The sequence below is a fragment of the Zootoca vivipara genome, chromosome 5 (assembly GCF_963506605.1).
Source record: "Zootoca vivipara chromosome 5, rZooViv1.1, whole genome shotgun sequence".
NCBI classification, from domain to species: domain Eukaryota; kingdom Metazoa; phylum Chordata; class Lepidosauria; order Squamata; family Lacertidae; genus Zootoca; species Zootoca vivipara.
Genome location: NC_083280.1, coordinates 6,553,019 through 6,568,892, shown reverse-complemented (window position 1 = coordinate 6,568,892; position 15,874 = coordinate 6,553,019). Strand labels below are relative to the sequence as shown.

The window sequence follows — 15,874 nt, the reverse complement described above, 5'->3', positions numbered from 1 at the left end:
GGCATGGGGAGCACCCGAGCTTGTCTCCCTTCTGCTTCACTGACCTTGGTACTTTCCTGCTCTTCTTGCTCACAATGTGCACCTTGTCCTGGTGTGGAAAACCTTAGCCCACCACATGTTGCAGAACTACAACTCCCACCAGCCCCAGGAAGTACAGCCAGCTCCGTGCTGCCTGCCCACTGCCTCCCCCCAAGCTGTAGGGTGGCCAAGGGCACACACATAGCCGCTCGGGCGCCATCCATGCACCGTCTATGGGTGCTGTGCTTGAGCACCGTCCGTATTGGCACCACTCAAGCACCGCATGTGCGCTGTCCATATCGGCGCTGCACTTGCACCGCCAGGCAGTTTACCCCACCCACTGTGGGCGGTTCACGCCCCCCTATGAGCAGGACGCCCCACACCGGGTGCCAGAGAGCCTTCCTCCGCCACTGTGCTGATGTCCTTATTCAAAGCCTACTTGGGACAACAACAGCAATTTCATTAAGAGTCTGTGAATGACCCAAGACCATCCAGTGACCATCCAGAATAGAGCAGCACCCTCTGGGCAAAAGCCACACATGAGGTATTTTGCTTTAAAGGCAGGGAGGAGGCATGATAGAGGTGTAGTAATAACAACAACAACAACAACAACAACAACAACAACAATTTATTCTTTATACCCCGCCCATCTGGCTGGGTTTCCCCAGCAACTCTGGGCGGCTTCCAACAGAACAATGAAATGAAATAATCTATTAAACATTAAAAGCCTCCCTAAACAGGGCTGCCTTCAGATGTCTTCTAAAAATCTGGTAGCTGTTTTTCTCTTTGACATCTGATGGGAGGGCATTGCACAGGGCGACACCAAGAAGGCCCTGTATAAAATCATGTGTGTGGATAGGTTTTGCTCCCTCTCTCCTAATACTGGTACTAGAACCTGAGGCCATCCAAAGAAGCTGAATATCAGAAGATGCAGGCCAAATGAACAAGAAAAGTACCATTTTGCCCTGAAGCAGGACACACACGCCCCACAAAAAAAAAATTCCTGGCTTGTATAATAATATGATATAAGAATGATTTATTTTTTTACACCCCGCCCATCTAGCAGGATTGCCCCAGCCACTCTGAGTGGCTTCCAACAAAAATACAGGAGGGGGGGGTGAACCAACCGATGTGTGGACAATAATTGTCTTGTATGGTTAGAGATGCGGGTGGCGCTGTGGTCTAAATCACAGAGCCTAGGGCTTGCTGATCAGAAGGTAGGCGGTTCGAACCCCCGCGGCGGGGTGAGCTCCTGTTGCTCGGTCCCAGCTCCTGCCAACCTAGCAGTTCAAAAACACGTCAAAGTGCAAGTAGATAAATAGGTACCACTCCAGTGGGAAGGTAAACAGCATTTCCGTTTAAAACATCAAACATTAAAAACTTCCCTAAATAGGGCTGCCTTCAGATGTCTTCTAAAAGTCAGATTTTTTATTTATTTGACATCTAATGGGAGGGCGTTCCACAGGGCAAGCGCCACTACCGAGAAGGCCCTTTGCCTGGTATACAACTACTGTACCCTAAATTTGATCCAGAAGACTCTTATGTTCTTATGTCAATTTCAGATAAAATGAGCAAGTCAAGGCAGAACATCATATTCAGTGGAAAGGAAGGAGAGAGAAATGTGCCAGTCCCTGAAATTATTTGCATGTTTTATTATGTCCTGCAGCGGGGAATAGCACAGACTTTGTAAGGATGAGGGTTCATTGTAACCCCTGGTACAGGGTCTTGATTAAGTTCTTTGACTCCTTCTGGCAGCTGGAAGCTGAATGTCCTCAGCAGGCTGGTCAGGAAGATGAACATTTCAATCTTTGCCAGCTGCATTCCCAAACACATGCGAGACCCTGAGGATGGGACAAGTGAAAGGCAGCAGGTGAATAATAACTTACTTTCCAGTCGGGGGGGAGGGGTTCAGCTGGAATTCACTGGCTCTCAGTTCCAGCATTTCTCAGATAGGCACCAATGCCATTCTAAGAGAATGAGAGATGTGTTCACAGTGAGTTCCGGCACCTCTTTTTCTAGAAAAATTGCACTGTCTGCAGATATCATTATTTTACAACTTTGAAATACTCCACATAATATCTTTTTTAAAAAAACCAAGTCCAACTACTAGTCATAGATTCAAAGAATCATAGAGTTGGAAGGAGTTGGATTAAGGAAATAATCAGGACTCCTGTCTCCTGAGATGCTTCAGGTTGTTGGTGGGGAAGACCCTGAAAGTGTATGTGCAGAGTCGCCACCACCAACTCAGAGCTTCCCCAAAGTTGCCACTTCCTTTCCCATTCCTGTTCTGGTGAGTGGCAGGGCCACTGCTCCTGGAAGAGTGCTATCTACTCTCTCTTCCATGTGCTGCTGCTGATGTCATTTCCTGTGAGTAGCCCAATATGCATGTCTACACATCAAAACATAGCTTGGACTGCTGCATTTACCTGCACCAAACACCAGATATTCTTCTCTGTCCACAAATTGCCCATCCTTGTCCAAGAAATGATTTGGGTTGAACTCTGCAGGTGTCTCCCATCGTGTGGGATCAAGAAGAACAGAGCGCAGATCAGGAAGGATACCAGTCGTCTGTAAAGAAGAAACCATAGTCATGGAATACACTAAGATCAACACATTTCTGAAATGTCGCTCTATATTCCAGGGGAGGGAAGTCATTGACCAGTGGCCAGATTCATCCTCAGCTTTTCTCCCTATTAAAACCTGCCTGTATAGTCAGGAACACAGAATGGCTTCCTTCTCCCCACCCTTCTTTTAAAAGGAAAGCCCAACATCCAGACTGAGACCTCTGGCGAATAACGGCCATTCACCAAGGCTGATTCAGTTCTGAAACTTGTTCTGAACTCAGTATCACTGCTTGTGTATTTCCTCCTGGTCAAGTACAAACGTTATTAGAGGAAACACACAAAATTGCAGTATTTTAAGCATATAAATCTTTGAATTTATGTGTTGCATTTAGGGATGCCTGACAGAAAAGAAAACCTCAAATCAATAAATACAGCTTACTATATATTTGTGTATAGGGACGCGGCTGGCACTGTGGGTGAAACAACAGAGCCTAGTGCTTGCCGATCAGAAGGTTGGCGGTTTGAATCCCCGTGACGGGGTGAGCTCCTGTTGCTCGGTCCCTGCTCCTGCCAACCTAGCAGTTCGAAAGCACGTCAAAGTGCAAGTAGATAAATACAGCAGGAAGGTAAACGGTGTTTCCGTGCGCTATTCTGGTTCGCCAGAAGTGACTTTGTTATGCTGGCCACATGACCTGGAAGCTGTACGCCGACTCCCTCAGCCAATAGAGCAAGATGAGGGCCGCAACCCCAGAGTCGGTCATGACTGGACCTAATGGTCAGGGGTCCCTTTACCTTTTATATGTTTGTGTGTGTGGAGACTATGTGATGTCATGCATTTATGAGCATTTTGGAAACATGGTAACTTTGAACAATAATTGTTGTGATTGTGCAGGTGTATGATATGGGGTAAAGGTAAAGGTAAAGGGACCCCTGACCATTAGGTCCAGTCGTGACCGACTCTGGGGTTGCGCGCTCATCTCGCATAATTGGCTAAGGGAGCCGGCGTATAGCTTCCAGGTCATGTGGCCAGCATGACAAAGCCGCTTCTGGCAAACCAGAGCAGCACATGGAATCCCATGTTAAATATTTTATGATCTCCAAATCATAAATCTCTGGGTCTGGCAACACTTCCACGTGTGCCCATCCTAAAATAAGCAGAGTGGTCAATCAGCGCAGCCTCCCTGGAAACACATTTAAAGGGCTGGTTGCACACAAAAGGCAATAAATGGAAACAAGAAAGATCAGTCAAGTAAGTTATTTATTTGAGCAGGCTATAAAATGTATAAAGGTTTCATTTTACAAGCAGTTACTACTACAGCAGTAAAGGTTCGCTTAAAGGCAATGCAGAAATGCTCTCTCACTCTCTTGCTTGCTAGAGAGATAAGCGGAGACTGGAAAAATACAGCTCACTGTCTCCTGTAGGAACTGCACATCTTCAGATGTTTACTTTGTAGACTAAACAATTCAGCTCTCTCTGCTTTTTGAATCTACTTTCAGTTTCACGAAGTGAATGACTCAATACACTCTCCATCACTCACCCCAAAATCCCAATGTTTATTTTGAGGTCCAGGGACATATAAACTTTTGAGTTCAGGGATACATAAACTTCCCTTTTATAGTGTTTCGAACTACTGAGCAAATTAGGAATTTGTAAGCAACTGCAGCATCGTGGTGCTGTGGTGAATCCTGAGTGGGTTCAGCTCATGGGAGAGATCAATGCCTTTTTCCAATCCACATAAGAAGCCAGACAAGAAGGGGGTTTGGAGGGATTAATTTTTGCTCTGGAGGACCCCTCCCCACCTCCCCGAATCCCTTCTTCGCTAGGAATTTAGTCTGGTTCATTTTAAGCCATAGAGAGAAGTGTGGTGGTTGGTGGGAAAGGTTTTCATCTGGGAATTCAGAACTCTGCATCACAGAGTCAGAAGCCATGATGGCTGAAGGGCTTTTGTGACAGTCCCAGCATTTTCAGAGCAGTTGGAGAGTATGCAGGAATACCTGTTGTTCTCCAACCACCATCTCAAACGCCTTTGCTAAGAAAGGTGTGTTGGCAGCCCGTCTATCGTTATTACACTCCATTGGGTCTAGAGTAGGCTTTTTGAGAAGTGGAACACCACTGCCTCTTTAAGGGCAACAGGCACCACTCCATCACACAAAGATGCATTTAACAAACCTCTGATCAATCCAGTCACCCCACCCCAGTTAGCTTTAAGAAGGCAGGATATATATAGAATGAGCAGGTATTTGGGCACATCACTTCAAGTGTCATGGCCACATCCTCAGGATGCATTAAACATAATAATAATAATAATACAGTGATACCTTGGTTTATGAACTTAATCCATTCCGGAAGTCCGTTCTTAAACCAAAGCGTTCTTAAACCAAGGCGTGCTTTCCCATAGCAGCGGGGACTCAATTTACAAATGGAACACACTCAACAGGAAGTCAAACATGTTCTGCTTCCAAGGCAAAGTTCACAAACCAAAACACCAACTTCCGGGTTTGCAGCGTTCTTAATCCAAGTTGTTCATAAACTAAGCTGTTCTTAAACCAAGGTACCACTGTAATAGAATAACAATCCTAGAATTGTAGAGTTGAAAGGGACAACAAGGGTCATCTAGTCCAGTCCCCTGCAATGCAGGAATCTTTTGCCCAACATGGGGCTCAAACCCACAACCCCGAGATTATGCATTGGAATTGATTCCACAATACTGGGCCTGGCAATTTGTAGGACACCTCAGCTGGCACAGTCTCAATAATAGCAGCATCTAAATTGCTGCAGAGCCAAGCAACTTTATCCTTGAAATGTTTAGCAATCCAGTTACCGCTAGTCACCATGTGTTCAGGAGATCCACCCCACCGGTCAGAAGTTACCAACCTCTGGATGACACAGAATAGATCTGCTCAATGGTTCCCCTAGGATGTAATGGAGGCAGCAAAGTAGGATAAAGCCACTGCCCTTGTAGGGCCATTGTAGGCCCTATTAGGAGCCAGGGCATGTGCTTTGGCAGCTCATAAGTGAGATTTAAGCCACTTATGATCCAGCCCTATATGCTCTTGATATACAAGAATGCCGTTGTTACCTTGGGAATAAGAAAACCATGTATCTTCACATCCTTTGCAGTTTGCCTGGGAAGTCCACCTATTAAGATATATTTGAAGCGCTGCATTTCATGAATCACAGCATTGGTGTAGGGCAGTTTCTTCTTATCTTGATAGCAGATTGAGTGAGCAGAACCTAAAACATTTTTGATCTCCTTGTGGACTTTATCTGAAGAAAATGGTGGAAATGTATTGTTTATTTTGACAAGAAGTTTTTTTTTCCAGGACATTTATTTACCATGAAATTATTCTAAGAAGATATATGAATGAATCCCAATTTATTTCATTTATAGCCCATATTTTCTTCCAAGGACTTCAGTACGTGGTTCTTCCGCTCTTTTTAAACCTCATTAGTAACCTGGGAGAATAGGTTAATCTGAAAAATATGAACTAGTCTAAGGCCACCCAGAGGGTTACATACCTGTATCAGAATTTGAACCCGGGTTTTCTCAATCCTAGTTTGACATTCTAACTGCTACTTCCACTGATGGGTCAAGGTTTTTTCCTGACCTAAAGTAGGTTGCAACACCAGCACTGCCATCATATAAATATCTGGTAAAAAATTAAGGAGTGCTCCTCCAAAAACATTTCTCAGCTAAAGGTGAGTTCCTAGGTCTGGAAAGTTGAAAGATTCCCTAATCTCAGCTGCTACTTATATTTGGAACGATATCATGGCCAACCAAAATGTCACAAGGGAGTGAGCAGGTCTACCAGAATTCTTCCAAGCTGGATGTTAAGCAAAGTGGAAGGGCGGGGAGTAAGAAAAAAACATGACTTCATTAAGTCATAATCTGTGCATTGGTCAACATTTCATTTTGGTTGCAGAGTTTTAGAAGGGGCATGGCTTGGGGTTTGTCATGAAGGGCACCTGGACTGCTGGATTCACCATGACCACTGGCAAAAACATTCATCTCTTTCTCTCCCTTCCTTTGACCATCTCAGTCTTCAAATTGTCTTCCCTCTACAGTATTTGCAAAGCCACTCAAGTTCCAGAATCTGTATAAGGAAACATTTGTGAAGAAGAATGATCTTCCATGAGATTTGTGAAGAAGAATGATCTTCCATTGAAACATTTAGCTTATTCCAATATGCTCTTGTCTTTTGGCTCCCATTGCACATGTCTACCCCTCTCACCTTGGATATCTGGATGATTTGCCAGAAGAAGAAGTGCCCATTTCAGAGAAATGGTGGCTGTTTCTGTCCCTGCTAGAAAGAGGTCTAAAATACATTGAGCCAGGTTCTCTTCATTAAACGTAGACTCTGGATCATTCCTGTTCTGGTGCTAAAAATAAGAAAGGTGGCATGTCACTTATATGCCTTACAATCTGTTCTCTATCACTTACTTTAGCTTCTTTTGCCAACTTCTTGCCCTGTGAGCATTTGAATATATTTGAGTCTCTTTCATTGAGTAGATCAGTGCTTTCCAAACTGTGTGTCACGACATGTTAGTGTGTCAATTACAGTGTGTAGTTGTGTCATGTGAATGCTCCCTGAGTTCCTCCCGGGGCTGGAAAGGGGTTGGTTTAACCTCCAGTTTGCTAGTACAACTGAATAACTCTGTCATAAAATGATGCATATCTAAAAAGTGTGTCATCAACATGAAAAGTTTGAGAAGCTCTAGTATAGATTATTGTCACAAGGCACTCAAAGTGTGCATTATTTGTCTTCGGACTGCAACTGTGTACCATTTAGGAATGTGGGGTAGATATGATTCAGGTCACATTTAAAGGCTGAGTGGCTGGGAAAACCCAGCCAGATGGGCGGGGTATAAATAATAAAGTTATTATTAAAATTATTATTGCTTAATTTGTACTTTTTGAAACAAGGCCATGCCCAATGAATACAGAGAGATAAATCACAAACTAAACAACTCTGTATATGGTTTGCAATAATTCCTTAACAATAATGTACAACATTTCAAAACCTTCTAATACATGGAATCTTAAATAATATATACAATGCCAAAATAATAATGACATACGCAACTCAGTATCTCCAAGCCAAAGTGTATCGATATTCCTGAAATCAGTGCATGAGAACGACTCTCTATGTGTATACTTGTGCTGGTGCAATCCCGATGGAACTCCAACAACGGGATACCCAGGATTTCAATCTCTGTTTCGTGAATGTTCTTCTGGTTGGCCCAAAAAGGAGCTCTAGATCATACATCAATGACAAACCTAGACAGCATCTTAAAAAGCAGAGACATCACCTTGCCGACAAAGGTCCGTATAGTTAAAGCTATGGTTTTCGCAGTAGTGATGTATGGAAGTGAGAGCTGGACCATAAAGAAGGCTGATCGCCGAAGAATTGATGCTTTTGAATTATGGTGCTGGAGGAGACTCTTGAGAGTCCCATGGACTGCAAGAAGATCAAACCTATCCATTCTTAAGGAAATCAGGCCTGAGTGCTCCCTGGAAGGACAGATCGTGAAGCTGAGGCTCCAATACTTTGGCCACCTCATGAGAAGAGAAGAATCCTTGGAAAAGACCCTGATGTTGGGAAAGATTGAGGGCACTAGGAGAAGGGGACGTCAGAGGACAAGATGGTTGGACAGTGTTCTCGAAGCTACGAACATGAGTTTGACCAAACTGTGGGAGGCAGTGCAAGACAGGAGTGCCTGGCGTGCTATGGTCCATGGGGTCACGAAGAGTCGGACACGACTAAACGACTAAACAACAACAACAACAGATCATACATAACATGCTTATAATCTTACAAGGATATTCTTATAAGCATGTTATGTATTGTTAAGGAATTTTTGCATATACAGAGTTGTTTACTTTTTGAAGCAATATCAGTAGTGAAAATTCAGCCATCCTTCAAAACTCTCATTTCTCTGAATTTTGCAGAGCTGCAAAGATAGCCAAGCAACGTGTACAGAAACACACAGAGCATTAGACTCTAAGCATACAGCATTTGTGGCTACTGGTAAGTAATTTCAGGATTGCACTACCATTTAACTATGGGGTGCATGGTGTGATATACTTTGATTACAGTGTGCCCCACATGTACTCTGAACAAAGCCCTCCTGTTTTATAGTCCTGGTATTCAGTACTTACTTTCTCAATCTGAAGTAGATAGAAATCAATGAAATCCTGTGGCTCATGCAGAGACTGGTTTTCCTTATGCTTCTCTATCTCCTCCTTTGCAAAGGAAAGCACCATCTCTGTGCAGGACAAGACCTTCTTGTGGGGCCCTGGGAGATATCTTATAATCCATGGGAATATTTCACACAGCTAAAGAAAATATAGCAAAAACATTGCCATGAAGAGGTTTGGTCACACTGTTCATGAATCAACTCCTGTGGGCTAGTGCTTAAATAGCATGATCTGGTTTATTCCTCGCTGATAGTATATTAGTTTGACTCTCGCGGAAAAGAAGGTGGGTGTCAACAGCATCTTCAGAATTCCACAATGACTGGTTTATGATCATTAAGCCTGGCTGAAAAGTGGAATGAAAACTAGAGTTTGAAATATATTGCCAGCTTTCAGGCTTCCTTCTAAAACTGCACTGTTCCAGGCCAGGACTTGGGACGGAGAATATGGATAGCAAAGAAATTCAATTTTGCTCAAGTTTCACTCCCCGCTAAGAACCAAGTACATAGTTTGTTGTTGACACACACACACACACACACACACACACACACACACACACACGAGTTTTCATTTTTCTACATATCAAATTAAACGTTTTACAAACTTTGAAACATCCAATGACTGCCCTTCTCCTTCCATGGTTCATATTACATATTATAGTTGCTTGCATGTTTTACTCAGCGGCGGAGCTTCATGCTCTGCCACTGGGGCGGAGAGCAGGCGTGCTGCCCCCAGTGACGTAGCATGCATTTTGGGGGCGGGCATTTGGGGGTGGGGCGGGCAGCGGCGATGGCACCCCTGGGATTGCATCACTCGGGGCGCACCGCCCCCACTGCCCCTATCTTCCTACGCCCCTGGTTTTACTATAACCATTCAAATCAATTTGATCCCCAGGAATGGGGGTGGAAGATATGGACCCTCCTTCTTTGGAGATATTTAGACAGATGTTGGGTGGCCATCTGTCATAGATGCTTTATCTCAGATTCCTGCATAACAGGGGGTTGGACTAGATAACCCTTGGGGTACCTTCCAACCTTACAATTCTATGATTTTGTGACCTTAAGAGCCAACAGCCAGGATACCATTTTTTTCTAGTTCCTTTTTCACCCTTGGAGGGGTAAATCTGGGGTCCCCAAACTAAGGCCTGGGGGAATCAGCATGTTTTTATATGAGTAGAATGTGTCCTTTTATTTAAAATGCATCTTTGGGTTATTTGTGGGGCCTGCCTGGTGTTTTTACATGAGTAGAATGTGTCCTTTTATTTAAAATGCATCTCTTGGTTATTTGTGGGGCATAGGAATTAGTTCATATATTTTTTTCAAAATGTAGTCTGCCCCCCCACAAGGTCTGAGGGACAGTGGACCGGCCCCCTGCTGAAAAAGTTTGCTGACCCCTGGGGTAAATCAATTTAAACTTTAACATGTTGACCTTTGAACATCTTAACAGTCTAGAGCAGGGGAAAGAAACCTTGGCCATCTATATGTTACTGAACCACAACCCCATCAGAACCAGCCAGCATAGCCAAAGTCCAAATATTTCTTCCGGCAACAGATGAGGTGATCAGGCACTCCCATTTCTTTAAGAACCCCCCCCCCATAATTTGCTGTGGTCCACGCAGTCAAAGGCTTTTGCATAGTCAATGAAGCAGAAGTAAATGTTTTTCTGGAAATCTCTGGCTTTCTCCATAATCCAGCGCATGTTTGCAATTTGGTCTCTGGTCCCTCTGCCCCTTCAAAATCCAGCTTGTACTTCTGGGAGTTCTTGGTCCACATACTGCTTTAGCCTGCCTTGTAGAATTTTGAGCATAACCTTGCTAGCATGTGAAATGAGCGCAATTGTGCAGTAGTTGGAGCATTCTTTGGCACTGCCCTTTTTGGGGATTGGGATGTAGACTGATCTTTTCCAATCCTCTGGCCACTATTGAGTTTTCCAAACTTGCTGGCATATTGAGTGTAGCATCTTAACAGCATCATCTTTTATGATTTTAAATAATTCAGCTGGAATATCATCACTTCCACTGGCCTTGTTATTATTCACTCTCCAAGATGTCTGGCTCAAGGTCAGCAACCGCACTACCTGGCGTGTACGAGACCTCCATATTTTTCTGGTATAATTCCTCTGTGTATTCTTGCCACCTCTTCTTGATGTCTTCTGCTTCTGTTAGGTCCTTACCATTTTCCTCCTTTATCATGTCCATCTTTGCGCAAAATGTTCCTTTCATATCTCCAATTTTCTTGAACAGATCTCTGGTTTTCCCCCATTCTATTGTTTTCCTCTATTGTTTTGCGCTGCTCATTTAAAAAGGCCCTCTTGTCTCTCCTTGAAGTCTGCATTCAATTTCCTGTACCAGACAGTAGACACATCCAATTTTCCATAATGGTACCAAAACTATGGAATGCCCATACTGTGAAGATATTGTGGCCTCATCCTCTTTCTGCATTTAGATGGGCTCTAGATGACCTGTATTTATGTCATTGTTCCATTTTTATCTCATCTTTCCTCCAAAGAGTTCCAGGTGGTGTACATAGTCGCTTCACATCTTTTAATTTGCACAATAATCTTGAGAAATAGATTAAGCTGCGAGCTAGTAAATGGCCTATGACTATGACCAATTTTAAACCCTGGTCCCAGTTGTCTAAAGCCAACACTCTAACCTCTATCATGATGGATTCCAGAATGCTGATAGGGGGACTTATAGTCTCTGGGGGACCAGTCTGGATCAGTAGAAATGAAAATGTCTACTCACAATATGAGTTGGGGTACCCAGAAATTTTAGGAAATGATTAGTGGCTTCTATCAGTTTCTGAAACTGTTCATCTTCAAGAGCAAATCGGTGCCCAAAAGCCACAGCACATATCACATTGGAGACTGAATTAGTGATGTGCAAGGTGGGGTCAAGTGGTTGTTCTGCAAAATGAAATTATACTTATGTTAGTTCAGCCACTCCTGTTAATGCTGAGATCATATTTATGTTAGATTTAAGCAAAACTATCACATTCCTTTCCAAAATGGACAGAGGTAGTACACAAAGATTTCTTCAGACTGGAATATATGCCAGCTGAGCACCATCACCCATCACCACATACCCTTTGAATGTGCAAAAACCTCCACAAGCTGACGGGCCTCCTCTGCTATCTGGTGCTCCATGCCTTTCTTCCCCAGCCCCAGCTTCCGCATAGTAACTACACCAAACTTTCTCTGTTGCCTCCAGGTGTGACCATTTGATAATATAATACCTATGGAAAATCAGTGAGAAATTATTACTTACATAAACTGATGTTGAAAATTAAACAGCTAAACCAGAAGGCTATACGTTTTGCACTCAAGAGCTACTCTGTCTCTCTGAAACAAAGGTGACATCTGTCTATTACATGGACATCTCTACAATATATGCATGCTTTGTACAACCGCTTTGAGTTTTGTTTTGTTTTTCCCTACAGCCAAGCTGTATATAAAATTTATGGAATGAAAATGAAATGAATATAGTGCCAGAGAGAACCTATTTGAGCACTCAGACACTCACAAGTGATTCACCCAAATGTCTTGGGTGTCTCGGTTTGTACGACAATAGAACACAAATCAGATGGTTCCAGAATCATAGAGTTGGAAGAGACCACAAGGGCCATCCAGTCCAACCCCCTGCCAAGCAGGAAACACCATCAAAGCATTCTTGACATATGCCTGTCAAACCTCTGCTTAAAGTTCCTGCACTTTACAGTAGGTATCACCTAAAAGTGAGATCTTTGGGCAGTTCTACAAATTATTATTTTGAGCTGGGGGGGGGGGGGAATTAGTATTTAATACAGTGATACTTTCTGCAGAAAAACTTAAATTGCAGCTTATTTCTGTTGGGTCCACCACACTTGTTTTTTATTCAACATAGCCAGGTGTAAGGAACATGTCACTTGTTCGATCCAGGAGTGCCAACTTGAACAAAATATTGTGGGGGCCCAGGTAAGCCCTATCCCACATAATCGATCACATGACATGGTGCACACACACTATTTGAATGGCAATGCCCATCAACTTGGGGGGCAGCCCCCTCTAATATTTTATTTGTGAGGCGGAAGCCCTCTCGGTCCCCAGGAGTTGGCTCCTATGGTTCAATCTACCGGTATGTCTTATCTTGGACTTAGCCCTTTATAGCTTTTGTGTATGTATTTATTTATTGCATACACTGTTTTATAGTAAAAAAAGATTCGAAGCAGTTCACACAAAAATTAGGCAATCAAATCGAGAAAAATTTCCAAGCCTCCTTTAAAATATACAAAAGCTAAAATACTAAAACAGATTAAATTTGCCTCAGCTTTCTAAGCATCTGGGTAGGCATGTCTAAACAAGGATGTTTTTAGACACCCCAAAGAGTAAAGAGCCTGCCTGGTCTCAATAGGCAGGAAGTTTCAAAGTGTGGACTCTGATGCACTAAACCTCCAAGTTCTTACAAATACGGAACACTTATTATGTGGCACCTGTAATAGTGCCAGTTCTTCTGATTGATCATAGAATCATAGAATAATATAATCTTAGGGTTGGAAGGGACACAAGGGTCATGTAGTCCAACCCCCTGCAATGCAGGAATCTCAGCTAAAGCATCCAAGAGAGATGGCCATCCAACCTCTGCTTAAAAACCTCCAAGGAAAGAGAGTCCACAACCTCCTGAGGCAGACTGTTGCACAGCCGAACAGCTCTTACTGTCAGAAAGTTTTTCCATATGTTTAGTCAGAATCTCTGTTCTTGTAACTTGAAGCCATTGGTTCGAGTTCTACCGTCCAGAGCAAGAGAAAACAAGCTTGCTCCATCTTCCAAGTGACAATCCTTTAGATATCTCCTCTTAGTCTCTTCTTTTCCAGGCTAAACTTCTTCTTGAGCCTACTAAGTTGTACTCAAGGTAGACCCATTGAAATTAACAGACCTAAGTTAGCTGTGTCCATTAACTGTAATGGGTCTACTGTGAGTAGAGCTAACACTGGATACAACCCATTTTCTGTTGACTGCAACATTAAGAGAGATCCTTTGTTCTCTTTTTCCAGATACCCCCCTTAAATGTTTTGCCTGGGGGAAATAACAGTAGGACTTCTCGTTCTTGACTACTTACCCCTTCCTTTTACTACTTCATTAAGGAATGCCGTCTCTAGTCTCTCAGAGAATTCTTCAGAGCGGTCAATGAGTGCTTCTTTCACTACTTCATATCCAGACAGTACTACAAAGGCTAGGGGTCCTCCCCATATGGTGTAAATGTTTCCATATTGCTTTGCCATCTACCGTTTGGGTCATTAGGGAGGAGAGAGATATTAGGTTCAAAGCAAGCAGATGATTATTTCAACATGAACTTCAGCCTTCCCCACCTTTGCAGTTTCTGGCCATGTGTGCATCTCCTCTCTCCCCCACAAGGTTTCCTTTCCTTTCCAGATTGCTGCTTATTCTCATCTCATTTTTGATTCATTTTCTTAACATCATACCCTTCCTTCCCTCGTCCATCCATAACCCCAGTCCAGAGATGTGGAAACTGTAGTCCACCAGATGTTGCTGGACTGCAGCTCCCATAATCTCTGACCATTGGTCATTCACTTTGGGGTGGGCAGCAGTTGTGGCACCAGCTTAGCATATGCTAACTTATATCACTGGAACTCACTTCTGACCTACACAACAGGAGTACTACCATCATATAAACATATGGTAAGAGATAAAGTAGAACTAGAAATATAATAGTGCAGACCTGGAAAACAGCTACTAACTTAACCCTAGAGGTATGGTGGGATAGTATATGGAATATGGCCCTTATGGAAAACTAACAAAGTAATTTAGGGTGCTCAGGAACACAAATCACAGAAAAGAAGAAGGAACAAATCGCAGAAAAGGAGAAGGAACTGTCAAAAAAAGCTAACAAAGAGTCAGTAAAGCAGGCAATTAAAATACATTAGTACCTCGACATCCGAATGCCTTGACTTCCGAAGGTTTCGACTTACGGAGTTGGCAAACCCAGAAGTATTTTCGCCGCATGCGCAGAAGCAGTGTGCGCAAAGCGCAAAATCACACTTTGCGCATGCGCAAAATGGACGCTTCAACATCCGAAGGTTTCGACTTACGAAGAGCGCCGCAGAATGGATCGCCTTCGTAAGTCGAGGTACCACTGTATTACAAACCCAATACTCTATGATAGTGAATGAAGAAATAAGTTGGAAAATAAAAAGAGTGAAGCAGAAATATTTTGAGCATGCCAATAAATCAGGAAAATTGTTAGCATGGCAATTGAAAAAAGTGAACAAAGAAATTTCATTAATAAAATTAATGTAAAGGGGGAAATTACGGATTAGATGAAGGAAATAAGAGATGCATTTGTGAAATATTTCTCAGATCTCTATAAAAAAAGGAAATGAAAAAATTTCCAAAATAGAGGAATATATAAAAAATACTAATCTGCCAAAAATAAAAGAGGAACAATTAGTGATTCTAAATACCCAAATAACAGCTCAAGAAGCTTTAGAGGCAATAAATTGGACAAAAAGTCTCCAAGGCCAGATGGACTAATGGTATAAAAAGTTAAGTGAACAATTAGTGAATCCATTAAAAGATGTGATGAATGAGATTTTAAAGACAGGTGAAATCCCAGGAACATGGAAGGAAGCTTATATAACAGTAATTCCAAAACAAGATTTGGATCTAATGCAAATAAAAAATTATAGGCCTATTTCATTATTAAATAACGATTATAATTTATTTGCAAATATTTTGGCTAATAGGATGGGGGGGGGGAAATTAGGTGAATATATACACCAAGACCAAGCAGGGTTTCTTCCAGGTAGACAAATGAAGGAGAATATAAGAAATATTCTAAATGTGATAGAATAACTGGAGGTAAAAAATGAAGAAAAAAACGGCAATGGTGTTTATAGATGCCAAAAAAGCTTTTGACAATGTGTCCTGGGATTTTATGAAAAAACTGCTTGAAGAAATTAATTGTGGTGATAAATTTCTAAAAGGAATGTGAGCAATATATTCAGAACAGGATGCGAAATTAATTGTAAATCAGGTGTTAACGAAGGAATGTAAAATACAAAAAGCAACTAGGCAAGGATGTCCGTTATCACAGCTGTT

General features: G+C 42.5%; 1 protein-coding gene across 1 annotated transcript in view; it reads right to left on the bottom strand.

Annotated features, from left to right (window-relative positions):
• Window positions 1-23: 23 nt before the first annotated feature.
• LOC118093867 (cytochrome P450 2J5-like) overlaps window positions 24-15,874 on the bottom strand; it is a 47,402-nt gene continuing 31,551 nt past the window's right edge. Inside the window, exons 11-18 of the mRNA XM_035133647.2 lie at window positions 13,875-14,037; window positions 11,866-12,015; window positions 11,526-11,686; window positions 8,744-8,920; window positions 6,816-6,963; window positions 5,663-5,850; window positions 2,445-2,586; window positions 24-1,859 (exon numbers count right to left, since the gene is read on the bottom strand). Coding sequence (XP_034989538.2) covers window positions 1,672-1,859; window positions 2,445-2,586; window positions 5,663-5,850; window positions 6,816-6,963; window positions 8,744-8,920; window positions 11,526-11,686; window positions 11,866-12,015; window positions 13,875-14,037 — 1,317 coding nt within the window. The 3' untranslated portion in view covers window positions 24-1,671. The remainder of the gene's footprint in view (window positions 1,860-2,444; window positions 2,587-5,662; window positions 5,851-6,815; window positions 6,964-8,743; window positions 8,921-11,525; window positions 11,687-11,865; window positions 12,016-13,874; window positions 14,038-15,874) is intronic.